General features: G+C 35.3%; 1 protein-coding gene, 1 long non-coding RNA gene and 1 other non-coding gene across 3 annotated transcripts; 1 reads left to right on the top strand and 2 right to left on the bottom strand.

Moving 5' to 3' along the window:
• The first annotated feature begins 3106 nt into the window (after positions 1 to 3106).
• On the top strand, positions 3107 to 15263 carry LOC132641922 (zinc finger CCCH domain-containing protein 58-like). The gene is made up of 7 exons (XM_060359061.1): positions 3107 to 3449; positions 3542 to 3672; positions 4558 to 4623; positions 7505 to 7624; positions 7777 to 8103; positions 8197 to 8514; positions 14164 to 15263. The coding sequence occupies exons 1-7, from the start codon at positions 3368 to 3370 to the stop codon at positions 14542 to 14544; spliced, it is 1425 nt and encodes a 474-aa protein (XP_060215044.1). The 5' UTR covers positions 3107 to 3367; the 3' UTR covers positions 14545 to 15263.
• Positions 15264 to 16028: 765 nt separating this feature from the next.
• On the bottom strand, positions 16029 to 17502 carry LOC132641929 (uncharacterized). Its single transcript, XR_009583026.1, has 2 exons — positions 17245 to 17502; positions 16029 to 16250 (listed from the first exon to the last, which is right to left on the bottom strand). It is a non-coding gene; the product is annotated as an uncharacterized LOC132641929 (long non-coding RNA).
• A 4395-nt stretch (positions 17503 to 21897) lies between these two features.
• On the bottom strand, positions 21898 to 22003 carry LOC132618967 (small nucleolar RNA R71). Its single transcript, XR_009574408.1, has one exon. It is a non-coding gene; the product is annotated as a small nucleolar RNA R71 (small nucleolar RNA).
• Between the last annotated feature and the right edge of the window lie 594 nt (positions 22004 to 22597).

Here is a 22597-nt window from a genome sequence, read left to right on the forward strand (position 1 = left end):
AAAAAAGCAGCTTATAAGCAGCTTTTTTTAAGCCCATCCAAACAGGCTCTTAGCCTTAAAACCGAACCACTAAAATCAGGAACCGAACGAAAATTGAAGTTCTAAAAAGGATAAACCATTAACTGATTGAACAAATCGAAAATTTCGGTTCAGTCGATTGTGGGTTTTATGCCCACCCTATTTGGGACGTACAGGGAAAACTTAAATAATTGGCGACTGGAGAAAAGGAAAAGTATTTAATAAAATTTTAACTACTCCCTTCTTTCGATTATCTCTCACTATAGTTCCTTGTCAATTTTTAAGTCTGTCTTTAAAAATTGAGCAACCTTTCATAGGAAACGCTTTACGGCTTTACCTTTTATAAGGTGGGATATCTCAACATTAGCTTTGAAATTAATTTTGCATCATATTTAATAGAAGAATATCTTCTACCAAACAAAATATAAAATGAAGCTCATAGTTAAAAATGGGTATCCCACCTTATGGCATTAACCTTGAGATTATTTTATTCCACCTTTTAGATGGGATAAATTAGTCCCGGGATTATAATCCTGGAATTATAATGGCGGGATAATTTTGTCTGCATACCAAACGACTACTAAAGTAAGACATCCTAGAGTATATCTTAAAGAATTAGTCGGAGAGCGCGCAAGTGACAAAAATGGTCCCTTATGTTTCATAGTAGACTCAAAATAGTCCCTTAGCATTTACCCAACAGTTTTGGTCCTTTAAACTTGTTAAAAATTAATACTTTAAGTCTCTGCCAAATATTTTACCGAACTTTATTTGTTAGATTTGACGGGAACTATTAAAAAAAATTTGACTATAAAAAAAAGATTTGACTATAAGCATCAAGAAATTCTATCAAATCCTAAAATATGCATCACAAAAAACTACACTAAAAAGATATAAGAAAATAACAGAAATTACACCTAAAAAAACTGGGGCAATTTGCAGGATTACCCTTCAAAATGGTGGTCTTTAAATTTTGGCCTTCAGACAGAATTTACATGGCACAGGCAGAATTTCTGCCCATGCAAATTCTGCCTTAAGGCAGAATTTTGTAAATCTGCTGGGGTGGGTTTCGACCCCACAATCTCGGGGTGTTAGGCGAGGGGTAAAAATTAAAGATTACCAATTTGAAGGGCAAAAATTAAAGACCACCCCAAATGAAGGGCAATCCGCGAAAAAAAAAAAAATTGCTCCAGACTCTAGAAATTAAAAAAAAAACAGAAAGTACAAAAAATTTACCTCTAAATGTGAGTTAAGCTAATTTTCTTTTTTTTCATAGTTTCCGTCAAATCTAAAAGACAAAGTCCTGTAAATATTTGACGAATATTAAAAATGTTAACTTTGACAAACTTAAAGGACGAAAACTATTAAGTACATACTTAAGGGCAATTTTGAACCTATAATCAAACATAAGGGATCACTTTTTTGTCATTTTCTCATTAATCGGACTCCAAAATGTAACTCATTGAAGGAAGAGAACGATATAAGTAATGGGGTACTCCTTAAAATCAATGCTAGCAAAGAACTTTTTATATAGGTGTGTCAAGTGTCAACCTTCGACGATGTATAAAAAGATCGAATGGAGTAAGTTATTATTCGTAAAGGAGTGCTTCATATTGTAAAGGGTCGTTTGCTTCAGAGATAAAATATGCATGAATAAATAATATATGACAATAATGTAAAGATTAATTACGCACACAAAATATTATATATGTATAACTGTAAGGTTGTGTCTTGTTTATCCTTTTAATTTTACAATTGTTTAATAAGTTAATGATAATTTTAATTGCTTTAAGCTACTGGTTACATATTACTAATTAATTTTAAGTATTATTATTACATGTTTTATCTAGTACAAAATAATAGACTAATTCCTACATATTTTATGCATATTATTTATGCCGACAACAAAAATAGCAACCAAATAATATAATGTCGATTTTTATGCAAGTATTAAAAATTTAACCAAATACTGCATGGCTTATGCTCAAGTTTATACTAGCTCTAGTGTTATCATACCTTATGTACATGATGTTAACAACAGAGCCATTAAGGTTGTCTGTTGTCACATTGGTTTGTCCTAAAAAGTTTTAACAAAAGAAAAATAAAGAAACTAAAAAAGGCCATTCTTCCCGGCAAACACCTCCAACCGACGCCCTACTGTCCATCGATGAGAGAGAGTACAACGACTTTGACAGTCATTGAGACAAAACCCATTAAACACACACACACACACACAAAAATGACTATTTGGTGAGAGAAGGCAAAGTCATTAACACCTTGTTTGGTTGGTTTTTACCTATTGTATTATATTATGTCATTAGTTTAAATATAATATTTATTTTAAGTGTTATTTTAATTTATTGTATCGTATGGTATTATTAAATTCATCATTACATAATGATGAAAAAATCAATTCTATGTAACGACCGATTTACAGCTTGTTTGGATGGTTGTTACCTATTGTATTGTATTTAGTTGTTAGTTTAAATACAATATTTATTTTGATTGTTACTTAGACTTTATTATAGCGCATCGTTAAATTCATCGTTATGTAATAACAAAAAGTGTCATTTTATGTAACGACCAATTTGACATAATCACATCGTTATCTTTTTTTCCCCTCATTTTCTCTTCTTATTATCTAATAATCCTATTTTTTCATTTATCCTACCTTTATACTCCGTATATTTTTTTAAGGCTGATCCTTCAAATTAGTGACATGTGACAACGAAAAGAAACGATACAATCTATCAAAATGTTGTATTCATCAAAACAATTCAGTACTCCCTTCGTCCCAAAATACTTGTGGCATTTTTCATTTACGCGTCCCTTAAGAAAGCTTACCCTCAACATATTTCATAGTGTAATCTCTCCTCAATAAATGTCTACTCCATCAATGGTGAGAATCTCTTAAACATTGCTAATTAATATAAGGGTAAAATTGAAAAAAACTACTTAATTTTGTCTTGATTAAATAAAACGACAAGTATTTTGAGACAGAGGGAGTATAATGATACAATGCGATACCTTATGAAACATACTTAACAATCATCCAAACAAGGTGTTTAGCCTGACCGACCAAACGCACACACAGTAACTGAGTGAGTGTGTGTATGCGCGCGTGACAGAAGAAAAAACCAATAAAAAACCTCCCCTTTTCTCTTCTCTCTCTCTCTCTCTCTAAAACCTGCCATCAAACTTCTTTGTAAAGACCATTCCACGAGGCACACTTCTCTCTCACTCTTTTTTTGTACCTTGTAGATTACATATACGTATATCCGTACATACACATATATGAGTATATAAATTGTATAGGTAATTTTATAGCAGTTAATTTATAAGAGGACACGCAATGGAGATGTATAGTGGGACCCACCCAATTGACGACGGTGCTCCGGAAACTGAATGGAGTGACACCGAAACTGGACTCGAAGGTTATCTGCCATGTGAATTTACTCTAAATTCCCTAAATGTGGACTGTATTTTTCTCATATATATTTATTATTATTATTTGTGTAATGTGCAGAGGCTATGTGGCAGTTGTCGGTGTATCCAGAAAGGCCAAACGAGGCTGATTGTATTTATTACTTGAGGACTGGTATTTGTGGATATGGCGCTCGTTGTCGCTTCAATCATCCTCGTAACCGTAGTAATTTGGTAATTTATAATCCTGTAATTCTAGGGTTCTTTTTTATGTGCCTGATCACTTGATTTACTTTGTTACTGTCCAATTTCAAGGTATTTATTTATGTTTAACGTGCCTGATCACTTGATTTTTACTTTGTTACTGGTTGATCTTAGTAAATATCGCGGCCTTTTATCTATCTTCGTTCCTGATTTTTAGTATTTTTAGACATTTAGTGATGTCTGTTGTTAATCCTTGAAAATTGTAGTTTGTAAGAAGAAAGATCTTTCCTTTTAGACATTAGTGATATCTATTGTTAATCCTTGAAAATTGTAGTTTGAAAGAAGAAAGATCTTTCTTTGTTATACATTTTGCACTTCGAATCTTCAGTGAAGTCAGCACAAAAGATTTGAAATTTCAAACTATAATTTCCATCAAATCGTGTAATTATAGGGTTCATTTCAAGGTATATTTATGTTTTAATATGCGTGATCACTTGATTTGCTTTCTTTTACTGTCCAATTCAGGTTGATCTTCGTAAATATCGGGGTTTTTTTTTTCTATCTTAAGTTTCTGATTTTTAGTCTGTTTAGACATTAGTGATGTCTATTATTAGTCCTTCAAAATTGTAGTCTGAAAGAAGAAGATCTTTCCTTTTAGACATTAGTGATATCTATTGTTAAATCCTTGAAAATTGTAGTTCGAAAGAAGAAAGATCTTTCTTTTTAGACATTAGTGATATCTATCTTCATTTCTGATTTTTAGTCTTTTTAGACATTAGTGATACCTATTTTTAATCTTTGAAAATTGTAGCCTGAAAGAAGAAAAATTTTCTTTTTTTGTACATTTTGTACTTCTAATTTTTAGTGAAGACAACACGAAAGATTTGAAATTTCATTTATGTAAATTGATGACAGGCTATGGGAGCAACAAGAGCTACTGGAGGAGAATACCCTGAGAGAGTCGGTCAATCTGTTTGCCAGGTAGTTTTATTAAATGTGATAGCAATTAGTTTGGGATTTGGTGTTCATTTAATGATCAAATTTGAGAGAGAAGATGTGTTTTCTGGATTTGACTCTCTTTAGTACAATAACTTTGTTTACTTTTTTGCTGATCCTGTATTAATTGAGCTGCCACTTTTGTTAACCAAGATTTGTCCTCTTCCAGCTTATTGGATCTCTAATATGCTGAATGACAGCTTATGTTGTCCTAGCATCTAAGTAGCTTATCAAATAAATTATGTCCTAGCATCTGGTATGCTATTTATGATGTTGATCATGCTGAGCTTTACCATCTTATCTTTCAAATGTTCTACGGAAGAATCTAAGTTGCTAGATATGCTCTGTCATAATATTCATCATTTTGCTATATCTAGTAAATGTTTTACCCAAGAAGTATTTACTAGTGAGTTATCTTTCAATTGTTCATCTTCCAATTTGTTGGCTTATCCTTACATCATTTTCTTCCTAATTATGATTGATCATTGTTGTATACTGTTGGTGCATGAGTTAAATAGAGAAACATGGTCAGTGTGGATTCGTACCTGACCCCAGCTTGTTTGGGACAAAGGCATAGCAGTTGTTGTTGTATGATTGATCTTTTCTTTTTTTTGTATAAGCTATGATTGATCATTGTACGACATTTCTCTCTTCCATTAGCTCCCCATTTTATGACATACAAAAGCTTGCAGTTAGTTGTCAGATATATGTCCAAGCATTTCTTGATATTCAAAAATGCACACTTGGTTGACTGAGCTCTCTCACAAGTCATCTGTTTGCTGTCTGACCTAGGAGAAGGACCCCCTTCTCTGGTTTAATATTTATGTCTTTTTTTAAAACCACTGCTAGTATGTTATAAGTTAATTTTTGGCATTCTGTTTTGCGTTCAATATATGTGCTACTGTCCATACTTCTTTTTTTAATTTCTTTTGGTCTTTTGGAATATGGGCTACTAGTAGTGCTTTAGTTTAAACAATTGGAATTAGTTTCTACTTTCTATCATTAGGGTGCTAGTTTTGAGCTTCTGTTGGAGGAAATGCTTCTGAGACTTTCTACCTTGCGTTGATTCATCTGTTACTTGGCTGTCTAGAGTGAGGTTGTGGTTTCCTTGTAGTTAATCAATCACTTTTATAGTCCTATGTATTCAATTCTTTCTGGAAGTTTCCAGTGTCTTTGTCTCTCTATTATATATAATGTTCTGACACATATCAAATGTTTGGTTTTACAGAGGTCATTTGTGTGCAGTCCATTTTGGAAAGCGTAAAATCTTTTGTTGCGACCTATGTTGCACGGACTCTTCAAAAATATCATCGGGTGCGTGTCGGATACTCCAAAAGCAGTGCATTTTTGGAGAATCCGACACGGGTGCGGCAACGAAAGTGAAGAGTCCGCGCAACTTAGGTTGCGTCTTCTAGTATTTAACTATTATTCATACCATTTTTTTTTTCATGTTTCATGCTGAAAATGTTATTCTTTAGAAAATTTTCCTTCTACTTTGTGATAGTTCTAGAATGTGCTAAATGTGTGGTTTAGGTAAGTATGCAGTTGAAACCTACAGTATTTTTCTGATCTGTATTGTCATGATTTTGATAGATTTAGCTATTTTTGGATCTGTCTTGTATGTTATCTGTTGAAGAAATTTTTTTGTGCTTTAGGATTAGGTGAAAATCATTTTCACCCCCAACTTTGCTTTAAAAATCAAACTCCCCCCTCAACTTTGAACAATAGTCATTCTTCCCCCTTTATCCTAGTTGATTTTTTATAATTCCTATTTTACCCTTACATTATTAACTTTATCTTTTTTTTTTTTTTTACTTCTTTGAAATCATGATTTTTTATATCTCTTTAATCTATGTAACAAATCGTATAAAAGAAATAAATATTATTTCGAGACGGAAAAAGAAATGAGAAATATTGATTGAGTATATAACTTAATGCCATTCTATAATGAAATAAATGAGAAGAATAAGATTTTTTTTTTTAATTAATAATAATCAAAACTTTGGTATCTATTTATACAAGTAAAAATAACATGTAATAATAATTATATAAATATAGTTCAATGAAGGTAATATAAAATAATTAATAAAAATAGAGGTATGTTCTATAACAAATTCCTAAAAGATTATCTATTTATATTATAAATGAATTTTAAATTATAATTTAAGACATTCCATTAATGACAATCAAAACTCGTTATATATAATTTAATATATATATATATATATATATATAAACACATACATATATATGTAAAAATAAACGGTAATGTGTGTTTGTGTATATATATATACACTTAATGCATGTAATATTAAATATCAATCATAAAAAGTAATATTTGATTTTGTGATAAATTCAAAAACGGATTATACTACTTATAATATGAATTTAAAGAAAAATGTATAAATACCTCGGCTAAAAATATATATTTTACATAATATAAAATTTATTACATAGATGGAGGATTGAAAATGCCAAGGATAAAATAGACATTGCCTAGGATAAAGGGCGGAGAATGTCTATTGTTCATAGTTGAGGGGGGGAGTCTGATTTTTAAAGCAAAGTTGGGTAGGATTACTAATCAAAGGAAAAAATGAAAATGGTTTTGTCTGCTACAATATTTCATGTCTCATCTTGTAATATATGATCTATCAACTGTACCTATTCTATTTCAAACTGTGATTCACATTAAGAGGTTGTTTATGATCTGCTGCTAATCAACCTAAGTGATTGCTGAATATGAAACTATCGGTCAGTAAAGTTAGATGGCTATTTGTCATGCTTTTAGAATTTTTGCAAATCATTGGTGTATAAGACTGTAGTGTTCACTCTTATAATGCTTGTTTTTCCTGGTTATGATTTACAGTACTATATGAGGACGGGGATGTGTAAATTTGGTGCTTCCTGCAAATATCACCATCCAAGACAGGGAGGGGGATCTCCAACCCTGGTGACACATAACATTTACGGTTACCCGCTGCGACCGGTCTGCCTTCTTTTCATGCTCATTATGTTTCTTCTGTCTCCTGGTGTTGCTATATCCATTCATTTGTGTTTTCGTTCCCATTCCGCGTCTCCTTTGAAAAGTTTTACCATTAAATTATCTTTCTGATTTGGCTCATTGAGTTCCTTTTGCAGGGTGAAAAGGAATGTTCGCACTATATGAAAACTGGGCAGTGTAAATTTGGCATCACCTGTAAATTTCACCATCCACACCCAGCTGGTCCGCAAGTGCCAGCATCAGCAGCTGGACCTTTTCCTTTGCCTGCAGCTGTTTCCCCACCAGCCACTTATCCAGCACTGCAATCTCCTTCTGTTCATTCAGCTCAACAATATGGAATGGTCGCTGGCAACTGGCCAGGTGTAAGGCCTACTGTGCTTCCAAGTTCCTATTTTCCTGGCACATATGGCCCTATGCTTTTTCCCCCTGGGATGGTTCCCGTGCCGGGTTGGACTCCTTATCCAGTATGTATAATATAAGTGTTTCTTGCAGTTGTTGATGTAGATCTTTCCTGAAATGCACTGTTTATCTGCTAAGTATCAAATTATGTGGTGCAGGCTTCTGCTAGTCCAGTACCCTCCCAAACTACTCAGCCTGCTGCTGGAGCAGGTCCAGTTTATGGGCTTACTCAACTATCTGCTTCAGCACCTGCCTACATGGGACCGTATACGTCTCTTACTGCTTCTCTTGGTGCTTCAGGCAGCATCCAGAAGGAAAATGCATTTCCAGAAAGACCTGGGCAGCCTGAATGTCAGTATTACATGAAGTATGGGGATTGCAAATTTGGATCTTCATGTAGATACCATCATCCACCTGAGTGGAGTGGACCACAAGCAGCTTTTAACCTCAGTGCTATGGGTCTTCCTCTTCGTCCTGTAAGCAACTTGATTCAATCTTTAGATTGATTCTTCATTGCAAATTAATGCTTCATTCTGTTGTTCTTGCTTGTAAGTTGATTAGATTATAACAGGTCATACATTTCTAATCTCATGTAGGCAGTTGGGATTCATTTTCTTCCTTTGTTTCCTTCTTGTTATTGAAATATTTATAGCGTGCAAGTTGTGGCAGTTGATGCAGGAGTTCTCTTTGTCGATCTCTCCTGGCATTTTTATTGTGTTACTAGTCTTAGTGTTTACGCGTGCACCCTATTTTATGAGAACACAATTTTAAAAATAAAAATTAAAGAGAAAAATATAAGATGATGAATGTTGATCCTATTTAGCTTGCATTAAAAGAAGAAATTTTACCCCATATAAGCCCTCGAAATTCAAATGCCTAACTGTACAATGATTCAATTTTACATAAAGAAATTATTACACATTCAAAGTTCTATATAAGAGGTATAGTTCTAAATATTCAGTACAATTTTTTGTAATATAGATTTATTGTACATAAAATTTAATATAGAATCATCCATGGCAGTAGATATATGTTTCTTCTTCCCCCTTTTGTTTTTTTGTTGTTTTTTTTTTTTTTTGTGAAAACACTTCCTACGACAATTTTTTTTTCAGGTAAAACTCTTAAAAACCAATTAAAAAAAATTGTAGGCCCAATGAAATGTTTCTAAAATTGTAACACTGACGCAATCAAGTAATTTTTTGAGTAATAATTAAGTTTTGCTGCAAATCAATACTCCTTGAATCTTGAGGTGCTTTTTATGAACTCACCATAATGATGTGTTAAAATCGTGCTTCTTCAGCATACATTAATTAATGCTTTCTTTGCTCTTCCGTATACCTGCTTTTTCCTACCAAATGCCAGTTTATTTTCTCAAGTTGGGAAACACTTTCTCTGTTCATTCTAAATTTAATCATGTGTTATAATTGTAAATTTTCCAAAAACATATAAGTATAACGGTGAAGAAGCTAACCTGAACTATAGTGACCTTTTACTGGCAGTTGAAGCGTATCAGAAAGACACAAAAACACCTATACATTTTAGATGAATTATCCTCGCACAATTAAATTCTCTTCGTAAACAAAAATAACTAACTTGTAGTGTCATCATCATATATGAAATTCGAAGAGAACTACTTGGAATTGGAAGGGAAAATTCATGCTATTGTTATTATTATCAGTGAGTTTACCATGGTAAATATGTGCTCTTTAGTTTTTGTGTTAGATTTTAAGTTGGACTCTACAATCTTTGTTTGAAACAAACCTACAACAACAACAACAACAACAACAACATACCTAGTGAAATCCCAATATGTGGGGTCTGCGGAGGGTAAAGTGTACGCAGATCTTACCTCTACCTTGGAAGGTAGAGAGGTTGTTTCCGAAAGACCCTCGGCTCAGAGAAAGCTTGATAAAAAAGGTTAGATAAGGACAAGCGAGCGAAAAAGACATGATAAAGCAGTCTGAGAAAAGGGCAGTAGCTACCATAGATACATGATATAGCATTATGAAAAAAGATAGTAATTACAGTCGATATACAAATGAATACGCTAATCGAAAGACAAGAAATAACAGAAATCGAAGAACAAGAAACTATACGAGTAATACTACGACAACTACTATAGACCTACTAAGTAGGGCCACGCACGACTACCTACTACCCTTCTACCCTAATATAATATAAAACAAACCTATACTAATATTATAATATAAAACAAATCCTGCAAGGGTGGCTTAGTTAGTTGAGCGTGGAGCTTCCACAATGGAGGTCTCAGGTTCGAAACCCCGGCCTTCGAGTAGGGATTTGCCTTTTGGGTCGAGCTCGTCGCACCAGGCTTGCTTAGTGCGGGTTATCTCTTCTGTATGGTTTGTGGGCTATTGCACAGTAGCGGGGGTTACACTGTGCGCAACCGAAGGGTAGCGGTTGCGGGTTCCCTTGTCATAAAAAAAAATATATAGATAAAACAAATCAAAAATATAGACAGAACAAACCAAATCTAAACAAATTACCAAGCAAACTAGTTGTGGAGTAAAAATAAGGTAAGAATTTTTTTAAAGTAAAACCTTACTCGTTTAGAATTCCTACATTTTAGGAGTTCTTACATAGTTCAAATAAGTAAAAAATCTAATAGCCAAAATTTAGTTAATCTCAAAGTCTAAAATATTAAGGAAATAATTAAATGACTATTTTGTCTAGTGTGAAATCTATTTTTAATGGGTAAAAAAGACGAATGACATTTCGCTGGGGGATTGGTGCTGTTTAATATATATAGACATATAACAGCTTTCTTGATTCATGTTTCCAGTGTAATGCTGATGTTTCATTGGAATTTTTTAAATAGCGTTGTGGTCTCAAACCCAAACTAAGAGCAACATTAAATTTAATGGACGCTTAAATCTGTCAAGACTTTACTTATGAGGAACTGTAGCTTCAAAACGACAAAAAAAGGCCACTTGTCAATCGCAAGCTCGTTAAATTCAGCTAATGTGAATCCTCACCGTCCATTTCGCTTCACTTGGACCTAATTCATTCCAATATTCAATAATTTAGGTCCTTTAATAGTAGAGGTTCTCTACATTTTCCATTGATATACGCATCTCTAACTAAGCTAAAAAGACTTGTAGCAATCACTGGACCTAATGTAAGCATACCAACATGCATTAACTCCGACCGATTGCTATTGCCTGTATAAATGTTTTGCTTTCGTGATGTTCTACTTTTTTGCGTAGTGTATGGATTCGAAAGATTGTAGGTCCTTTGAGACAATGTTACTTCCTTGAGATTCTAGGTCTAGCTCGTACTTTTTTTTTTTAATTACCTTATAAAAATGTGTCTAGCTCGTCTACTTTTAACATTTTGATTCATCATGATTTCACACTATAGATAGGATGTAATCAAATCATATCAAGCGGCATTTCATTTTGTCCTCTACATGTGTTGCTAGCACCTTTTGTCGGAGGTGATCATTCTGCCCCGTACATCCGTTTGCGGGTCTGCATAGGATCTAACCAAATTATCTCAAGTGACCTCTCGTCTTATTTTCTATGTGTATTATTTGCACCTTTTATAGGAGGTGATCATTCCGATATTGTCTAATCTTGTATGAGTGCACATCAATCTTAACATTCATATTTACCATCTGTGTTCCTATAACAATCACCTTGTGGGAACTAGCTATTTGTTTAGGAAATCCAAATCAATTTAGGTGTTGAATAATCCTTGATTCTTTTAGGGGTTTTCCATGGATTTTTGTTCTAAAGCGTTCTCTGTGATGGAAAGACCCTACCACCTTTTTCTCCTTAGCTGTGGAATAAATATGTTTCAATTTTGACACAACTCCTTTAATAATGAAGAAAATTAACAGATTAATATTTTGTGCATGTTATTTACTTTGAAGTAGTGTCTCAACTGTTATGATAGTAAATACAAGTAAAAGACTGAAAAAGTATCAAAAGATTCAAGATGTGTAAAATGTTTGTGTTATTGCATTAAGGCTCTGAGTGCCTGGTGTGCTGCTGTTTGGTAGGCCGTAGGTCAATCGTGGAATTTTTGCAAATGTTGTTGGAACGTTCTGACAATTTTTTTTTGACTTGCTTTCAAATGAAATGGTTATCTTTTTGTTTTTGAAAGGTAATAATCGAAAAGGGATATCATGATTTACTCTATTATTATTTGGTTGTCATATATATCAAATAACTGATACTGTAACAAATTTTTTGCTCTTTGTACTTGACTATAAAGTATCTTCCTTTCAGCTATGTTACATGAATCCTCAGCTGAATCAATATACCTGTACTGATTGTGTTGATGTGGTGTTAGTATTTCATACGGATCCTTCAACATGCACTAAATTAGCAAAACACTAGACGTGCGGCTTACACATACCTGTATCAGAGACATACTGAACAAATCCATGAAACAAAATGTTCCCATTCTTGCCAAACTGATGATGGACTTTGGATATTACATTTCTTGGCCGATTCTTGTACATGGAAAAAACTATGGTTGGCCAATATCAAACAACTTCATGAAAAAAATAAAGAAAAAAAGAAGAAAACACTTAATCAAAGTAAAAAAACTTATTAAGTAAAACAGTAAATCAAACACTGTTGAAGGATTCATTTAGTGTTGAACTAAATACTCGTACATGTAGATTCATTCAGCTGATGCAATTCAGGTGTTATTCCTAGTTTTGCAAGTTCAATACCTTCCTTATCTTTCAGGTCCGTTTCATAATAAATGTGTAAATATAAATAATCTTAATTTTCTATATATATTTCATGAGATTTAAGAAATCTTTGTCAGTCAGTTGTTAGAAATGCTATCTTGCAGTGGTCTGTTTCGGACAGAGCTGCATTTCCTTTTTCTCCAATTACGGTCTCTAAGTGCGTCTCATTGTCAAAAAAAAAAAAAAAAAGTGCCGTCTTCAACGTTGCATGGAACTTCACCTATGTTCTTGAACAATGTTTCTTAGGATTCTGAAGTTGAGTCGGAGTATTTGAAATGTTCATCCAAGTCAAAATCATCCACTTCCTAGTTACTGAAGCTATTGTCCAATAACTTATACTCCCTCTATCCCATTTTATGCGACATATCTTTTTAAATTTCGAAACAATTTAACTTTCAGCATCACATTTTACCCTTAATGACATGATTTTATAGCCACAAAAATGTCTATGGCATGTTTTAGAGCACAAGATTCAAAAGTCAGTTTTTCTTTCTTAAACTCCGTCTTCAACCAAACAGCTTCATCTAAATGGGACAGAGGGAGCAGTAATTTTTCAGTGAGAATTTGTGCATTTCTTGAATGCCTAAAAATACTTGGAAACCTTGGAAGAGCTTTAAATGGTCTCTGCATTGTAGTGGTCTCAGAATGCTTCTTTCTAATTACTTGTTCAAGTGCAGAAAAATTTGTTGAAACTTCGCATTTCTCATAAAGCTAGACTTGGTCCCTACTCCCTACTCCGAGGCCGTGTTCTGATATCAGACACATTTTCACTTCAACTGGGGTCATGTAAATGTGTGATATTATCTGAAGTAACAGTTGTTTAGTTGCTTCTTTTTTGTTCATCGTGTTAGAGAGTCTAAATTTGTCTAGTTTTTTCCACATGTCAACTTGGATCATGGACTATATTTGGGCTCGTTGCTTATCAATGATTAAACAGCATATTTCTTGACTTTATGATGCCATACCATCATCCTTGTTACGTTATTTATGCATCCATTGATATTCTGCATTGCCTGATGTTGCGTTCTTTTTTTTTTTTTTTTTTTTGGTGGGTATATTTTTGGATTTTTTCTTGGTATATTGATGTTGCGTTCTTGTTCTAATTGTGAGAAGAGATTCCTAGTTGTCCATTGATCTCCGGCAAGTTGCATCTATCCGATTATCAGCTATCTGGTGGTCAGTTCCATTAATGAGTGTACTAATATAGTAGTTTGACTAGTTTTTATGCCAATTGCATGGGCCAGGAATTGATTGGTCTTTTGATTTCCTTCTCTATCCTGAACACTTGTTTCTTACTGAGGTATATTAATTTTTTATTTAACAGAGTGAATTTTGTGCTTTAATAATATCTGTGCTCGGACTGGAAAATCATTTTTTGGGTTCTCTCCATTGTTCTTAGGGTGCACCAATTTGCTCTCACTACTCACAAAATGGAGTGTGCAAATTTGGACCTTCTTGCAAGTTTGACCATCCAATGGGAATAAGCTATAGTCCCTCAGCATCTTCTCTCGCTGATATGCCTGTTGCGCCTTACCCTGTTGGATCTTCTGTTGGAACGTTGGCCCCATCCTCCTCATCCTCAGACTTGAGGCCTGAACTTGTTTCTCGATCCAGCAATGAAGACTTCTCTACCCAAACAATGAGCGCTGCAAGCGGTTCAGTTGGTTCAATGTTCTCAAAAGGTGGTCCTGTTTCTCATTCTGGTGTTCAACAGAGTTATACCTCTTCTAGTGGTAGCAGGAGTACAGACCATGAAGGTGAGGCTCACACATCAAGTTGAGGAAAAAGATTGGGTCACATTTTTCTATTGCTCAATGATCATTAAACGAAGATTCCATTTTTTGGTGCTAGTCCTTCTTAGGATGCTTTTATCTTAGTCATCTTGGTCCTTCCATTTACATCTACCACACCCTAGTTCTGTCTTTCTGTGCTCATAAAATCACCATATGTGTCACCTTTTCCATTTTTGCCCATTTTGAATAAGTGAACTCCAACTGTCAAAGGTCGAACGACCCTCACTTGAGGATTGTACTAGGTTTCTGAATAGCAAGTAACAAAAAACCCCTTCCACTTTAGATGTCATTTGAATTAAACATCTTGGACCTTGTAGTCCTTATTTATGTTATAGTCCGTTAGGGAACCAGAAGGATTCATCCTATGTCATTCTCCTTCCCATTGGACTATATTTACGATGATCCTGTTTGTTCCCTTTTAAAACTGAGGACAAACTCCGGCTTGAATTTAGGAATGAATACCTTGGTCTTGTTTTGCTCTGGGACTTCCTTGTAAAGAAAACAGGTGATTGACAGATTCCAAGCAAGGCAAAGTATTGCTGCCTTTATGGGATCTGGTTGATACTTATGTTTTGATATTGGAAATTGCTAAACTTCTTGTAATACTCCTATTTATCACCAAACACAGCAAAATTTCCAAGTGAAAAACCTTGACTTTGTATGAATTCATTTTCTGGTTATATGGAATTCAGTCTCATCACTGACATTTTGATGCTCTTAATTGGTTATGACTTTCCCTGTGTATCTGCTGTCAATGATTACTGTTTAGATTGGGCAAGAAAATATGAGGTTACGTTGATTAGCTAAGTTACAAAGTTATACTGTTCCACAATGCTTTTAAATAAACCTGGGAGTGAGACAAGTCATCAGCTCAATATAATGAACTGATTGCAGCTCAGTGGTGAGGGTCTAGTAGCTTAGCAAAATGCTACTGTACAAAATTTAAGCATGTTTTTTTTGTCGATACTGTTTAGACTTGCTTGCCCTTTACGAAATTTCCCTGTTTTCTGCTTTCTTGTTTGCTGAATTTTCTATGTTGGCTTAGTTGAGCTTTCTTTTCAAAAAGTGCCGTATTTTAGTGCAACACCAGGAATACAATATTTCTTGGTTAGCAAAATGCTACAAAATTTAAGCATTTTTTTTTGGACGATAATGTTTTAGACTTGCCCCTTACCGAATTCCTCTGTTTTCTTCTTTCTTGTTTGCTGAATTTCTATTTTTGGCTTAGTTGAGCTTTCTTGTCAACAAGTATTGTATTTTAGTGCAACACCAGGAATACAATATCCGTTGGCAGTCGGGGTTCTGTTGGAGTCAAAATAACAAACTCAAATTTCTTTTTAGCGTGCAATACTTGTACTTTTGTTCAACTATTAGCAATTTAGCATAACAAATACGCATTTCGTGCACTACATTTCGTCTACATAATCGCTAAAAAACATTCAAAACTACGACGAGCATTCTTATTCCTTCGTTGAAATTAGTTAAACCAAACTCTGATACTATTAATGTAATGAATCACGAGTGCGCTCTCACATCCCCAAAAATATTACATAAATTCAAGTAAACAATAATCTTCTTGTTATAATCTTCTTGTTACTTCACTCTTTTCCTGAGTCTCCATCGTTGGCCCAGTAGTTCAGAACTTGAAAAATTCTCTCGGCAGAGAACCAGTCCCTATGACCTGTGTACTTTGCTGCAGCAAACACAAATAGTCCTCAGTTACTCGGAGCAATAAGTTTATCAAATACAACAAACACCAAAGAGAAGTTAACGTCACACTAGCTAGAACGTACATAGTGCTCTCTAACTTAACATCGGAAAAACTCAACACATCCAATGCTTCTTTTTTCTGGGAGAAGAAAAACAGGAAACATGACTTATACTATGACGTGTATGGGAAAATAAGAAAACCATCTATCTAGAACACAAGCAAAGAGCAAACTTTTGTAATAATGTTTCAACATATGCTTTATTGATATCAAAAGACCTCACCAGATAAGACTATTGTGATCTTTTCTTTCTCTTCCTTTATTTAAAGATACAAATAAGGGAAAGAATCAAACGTCAACGAGCTATCCCAAAATAGAGCGTGTAAGATCTTCCATTGGAAGGCAAAGCCGTTAAAGAATTGCAACGCTAAAAGCAGACACTAATCAGTTCTGTGTCGAAACCTGAATAGAGGGTTCAAATCCATGGATATAGTACACACTAACAGATGAAGCATAGACTTATCAGGGAGACAGTGAAAATGAAAAAAAAACATTCCCGTAAGATAAATGCTAGACCAATAGTGAAAACTATCTGAAAACTGAAAAAAATGATTATACTAACTGAAAGGGTTCACTCCATGCAATACCCCTTTGGAACACATCAACTACAAGAGGTTGCTTCCTTGGAAGCCCAACAAAATTATTAGCCTTAGCATCCTCACAATCCTTAAGGGTGTGATCGGTATGGAGGAAAATGTTTTTCATGGAAAATAAAAGTGAATTTCTTACGTATTTTCTCAGCATCGGTCAGCCAAATTAACCTAACCTAACAAACTCTAAGAGCAAAGGAAAGAAACAGAAAATGTTGTGGATTAAAGTTTTATTATTCAGAATGTGCGTGTAACTTACTAGGAATAACAACAAATTAAGGAAAAACTCCCAGAAGAAATTGTCAGAGTATGGTAGAATTAGCAGTACCCAATGTGAATGAAGGATCATTTTCCAATTAGAAAGTCTATTCGCAGCTCCAGCCATGTGAAAGTGGCACAAAACGACGAGTCACTTCTTCTCATCCTTAGTAGGAGAGGCCCAAATCAGATAAGTGTCGTAGGGTTACATTGCTATTCAACCCCAAATTCCTTTAATGTCTACTTGTATGAAAATTACTATAATATATCAGTTGTTTATGACAATGTTTTACACTATTGTGTTCACATAACAACAACAACAATAACATATCCAACATATTTTCACAGGTAGGATAGAGTGTACACTAATTTTATTGGGTAGAGTCTAAAATTTTATCTCTACCTTGTGGAGATAGAGAGGTAATTTCCTAAAGACCTCAGCTCAAATAACGCATAACAAAATTGTGCGGCACATAACTTAATGAGAAATTTAATATTGAAAACTGAACGATGTATTAATTATACAAAAAACATACTCCCTCCGTTTCAATTTATTTTCTGGTTTTAACTTGGCATGGAATTTACGAAAGTAAATAAAACTTTTGCATCTTATCCTCTTAAACTAAAGATATATCGAAAGTATCAAAATGTTTTCATATTGTGACATATTATATGGAAAGTTGAAATTAAAAAATTGTCAAAAAAGAAAAAACACATTCTTATTTAAACGGGCTAAAAAAATAAAGTATGACAAACAAAACTGAAATGGAGGGAGTATTAATTTTGCAGAAATTTATACCCATACACCAATAGCAATATATACATGAGATTTCACACCAAGTACGAAATTCTGAAGTTATTGAATGAGACTAAGAAAAACAAGACGCCTCATTGTTTACCCCGAATTTGGGTAATCAACTAAATTTGTGGGTGAGATATAGGATATGTGGTTGTGCCTTGAATCACTTTGATAGAGAAGAGAAATATATGAATATACTATGAAGAAGCAACTAATAATCGGTGGTTTGCTATATACTTGTATGTTTACTAATATATGAGTGTTACTTGATTGAAGAAATATAATAGAGATGAACACAATGAATTCGGATTGCAACACGATAATGGGAGAGATTTGTATATATTTCTAGTACAAAAGAATGTTCTTGATGTTAAGGAGCCAACCCCTTAAAAGTGGGCAATGGCCCTTATTTATAGTGTTGCCTCATGGGCTCCATACAATAAGAGAAAACTAAAAATAAATAAAAAACTCTGACTTGGATTAGGTTGGGTTAGGTTGGTCGTACGGTCTGACACCCGTATGATTGGCAGTTGAGCATGGCAGGACGTTATCGACGCGTGGCAATCGCGCAACGGATCTCCCGGACCAACGGCCATGAATAAACAGACTAACAGCCACAACCAAACGGACCAATGGCAACGACCAACTCGGCCATGAAGAAACCGGATCAAATGATGCCCTTCCTCGGCCTCGGTCCAAGCGTTCCTCCGGTTTAGAATGAAAGTCTTCGTGCACGTTCTTGACCCTTTCTTCTTTCAGTTCCTGGTCCCACCGGTTTAAGGCGTATCCGATTTTTACTGTATACAGCTAGTCCCCACACTTCCCGGACTGTAGATTTATCGGAGTAACGGGAAGTGGATGAATCAAGAAATCGGCGACTCCGTTTGTCCGTCGTTATCTTCTCATTTTGGCGGGAACAGTTTCGTCACGTCCCATTTTCATCGGCCACGTGTCTTATCCCGGATGGTCCGCTCTGACAACCGCCGCACGCACGTCGTTTCAAGTCATTCCTCATTAATTATGGGACACGTGGCGCCTCCAGTTGGCTGAAAACCGTAACCGCCTGAACCCCACGTTTATAAAACGTCTTCAACTGCTTCATTCACTCATTTTTACAATTCATTTCTCTTTATCTTCACTCTTCACTCTTCACTGCATTTCTTCATCTTCACCATATCTAATTATCCTCCATATCAAGTTTGTTGCTGATTCATCGCTTATACCACGTGAAAGGAAGCAACTTTGCCACCATCTTTACTAGCTGCTCTTATTTGAGTGTTGCTGCTTCTTACTTTGTCATTCCTTGAACCGTCTGCTCCTTTACTCTTTTTTAACTTCTTTTCTGAATCCACTCAACTTCTTCTTTTCATATTCTCAAATGTCTGAAACCACTTCCCATGATATTCCCTCGGTTTCATCTCAAGGAACCGAACCTGCATCTCCAACTAAAGCAAAGAGCACCTTCGAGCCCACTGCCTCGGACATCATACCGGCCAAGCCCAACTTCAACAAAGATTTTGAGGTCGAAAAATCTTCTTCGGTATCCGATAGGGGGTTTGATGTGAGGCGATATCCCTTATCCATTACTGAGGAAAAACTCGACTTAGTCCGGGCTGATTGCGGGTGGAACACCCAACCGGTTCAAGTTTTTGCCCCCGAGCCAAGTGAATCAGTCGCTGACCACCGGGAAGGTTTTTTTATATGTGTATACTTACCCTTTCACTCTCAAGCTCGACCCTCCGGTCGATCCGGTCATCTTGGACATGTGCCGGACCTATGACGTGACCTTGGCACAGATTGGTCCGATCGTTTGGAGGGTCGTGGTATGCCTCCGGTTGTTGGCCAAAAATGCGGAGAAGGAGCTCACGCTGGCCCACTTGATACGTTTATATTCCCCGAGGTTGTTCCGGGGTGGCGTAATAAAACTCGCAAAGTGATGTGGCGTAATTTTACGCCACAATTGATGCTTTTCGACTATAAGCGTTACTTGTTTTTAAGCAAAGTCTACGTGATTTAATGTGTTTTTTAGTGGATTTCAGGTATCTGAGTGTTTTGATGGCCAAAGTCGAAGAAATGGATAAAACAAGAGTCACTGAAGAGGCAATTTGACGGGGCAGTTTGACGGACCGTAAAACAGTTATACGGACCGTCGAATTGACCGTATAGTGGTCACAGTGAACAAAGATAGAGGAACCAATTATACGGAACATTTATACGGTCCGTAAAACAGTTATACGGACCGTCAAATTGTATCGTATAGTGGTCACAGTGAGCATGATCGACGATCCATTTCTGCGGACATTTATACGGTCCGTAAAACAGTTATACGGACTGTCAAATTGTACCGTAAAAAGGGTGTGATATTTGACGAATGAGAGGAAGAAACTTTATGGTCCGTATAACAATTTTACGGACCGTAAAATGAAACGTAAACCAAGCCCGACGGGCAATTGTGTCTTTTCACTTCTCACGATTTTTTGCTCCTATAAATACTTAATTGTAGGGTTCTTGTACACAATTTTTGCCACAGACCTCAGTTTATTATTTCTTAGCATAAGTAACTATATTTTTGAGCTCTTGTGGAGATTACAAACAATTGCAAGTAATTTCTCAAGTCCATTAAATCAATTGTAAGCTTTATGATTCTCATTATTTCTCATTGTTCTTCTTTCTTTATGAGTAGCTAAATTTCCTTACTAGGGTTGTGAACCCAATGATGGGTGTTTTGTGATTGGGTTTTGTGATTGATATACATATAATGTATCATTAGGATTTGATTATTCTTTATTCTTCATTCATAATTAATGGTTGCAAACATTGATTAAAGCCATAAACCTTGATTTATTTGGAAAAATAATTAGGGTTGGTAAGAATAGTCAACAAGAACTCAAAGCTTTAAACTTTGTTTAATAAATTCACTTAGGAATAAGAGGAATTTACTTGGCATGATTAATCGTTCTTCATGGTTACTTTCTTATATTTGGAAAAATCGTAGAAAGACTTAATCTTTATTTATTGGGAAATAGTAGAGATTCACATAGAGATTAAGTGCATTTATTTAATGATTCATTCGAAGTATATCAAGATCAATACCCATGATCATACACCTATCTAACGGGAACACAACCTTAGTTTCTTTTACCATAAATTTCCACCAAAGAAATAGTTAGAACTTAGTTATAGAAAAGACCAACTTTTACCAACATTATCGGATTGAGACACTAGACCTAGAACTTAGCATCTATGACTTTAGTAACCTTTTCACACCATATTCCCTATGGGATTCGACCCCAACCTTGTTGGGTTACTATATTTGACAACGTCCGCATTACACCATTAAGAGGTGTAATTTGAGCGTATCAAATTTTGGCGCCGTTGCCGGGGAATACGGTTTTGAAATTACTAAATAGTGTTTGCTTTGATTAAAGTCTTTTGCTTATTCCATCACACCTTGTTTGCTACTTTGTGTAAATAAGGTGAGCATGAATCGACATCAGCAAAATCAACGTGTTGCAAACCAGGGAAATCTGGTGAACAATCAGGCGAATGAATCAGACGATGAGAATATTTTCGCTGAACTTGTTCCAGAGGAGGACTATGCATCTCCTATTGTTCAGCCTCGAGTTGGAGCTGCTACTGTGAGAATTGATTCCTCTCTATACCAGTTGTTGAAACTTGAGGGATACTTTCGGAATTCTACCGAGAATGACCCTCAACGTCATTTGCAGAATTTTGTGGATGTGTGTGCTAATCACATCCAGAACAATGTTCCACAAGATGCTATTCGGTTGAGGTTATTCAAATATTCCTTAGCGGGAGAGGCAAGAACATGGTTTGAGAAACTGCCCCGAAATTCGATTACTTCATGGGCAGAAATGGTAGCTGCTTTTCTCACAAAGTGGTACCCCCCTAGCAAAAAGGCTGAAATTCGTGACAAGATATATGAATTTAAGCAACGACCGAGGGAACAACTATATGAAGCATGGGAGAGATTCAAAGAGTATTTGCAGAGGAGCCCAAATCATGGTTTTCCGGAAAATATATTGATGGAGAAGTTCTATCGAGGGTTAGATCCAGTGACACAGTCAGTAGCTAACAATGCAGCTGATGGGTGTTTTATGAACAAGACCTTTCAACGAGTGACCACCATACTTAACAAGCTGACAACTCATAATCAGGCTTGGCACTCGAACAATGCTGATGTGGTACCATATGGTAATGCCATGCTCCAGAATATAGTGAAAGAGAATCAGGATACGCAGCAAACAGTGGCAGAACTTGCAACAAATATTTCCCTGTTGACAAAGAAGTTTGATGAATCTCAAATCAAAAAGGTAAATGTTTGTGAAGATGATACAGTCTTGCCGCAAGGGATGTACCATGCTCAAGATGGTCCGTTCCTTGAGGGGCCATCTAGGCAGGTTGAAGATGCTAACTATGTTAACAACTCTCAAGGGGGGTATCAAAGACAGAATTACCAAGGCGGCTATCAGAGTCAAAATCAATGGAGACCGCAGCAAGGCCAAGGTGCTCATAACAACTCTGGGAACTACAATAATAATTATGGTGGTGGAAACCACAGGAGCTACAACAACAACAACAATTTTGGGAACAAGAGTTCCAA

This window comes from Lycium barbarum, chromosome 1, assembly GCF_019175385.1.
Source record: "Lycium barbarum isolate Lr01 chromosome 1, ASM1917538v2, whole genome shotgun sequence".
In the NCBI taxonomy this organism is placed as follows: Eukaryota; Viridiplantae; Streptophyta; class Magnoliopsida; order Solanales; family Solanaceae; genus Lycium; species Lycium barbarum.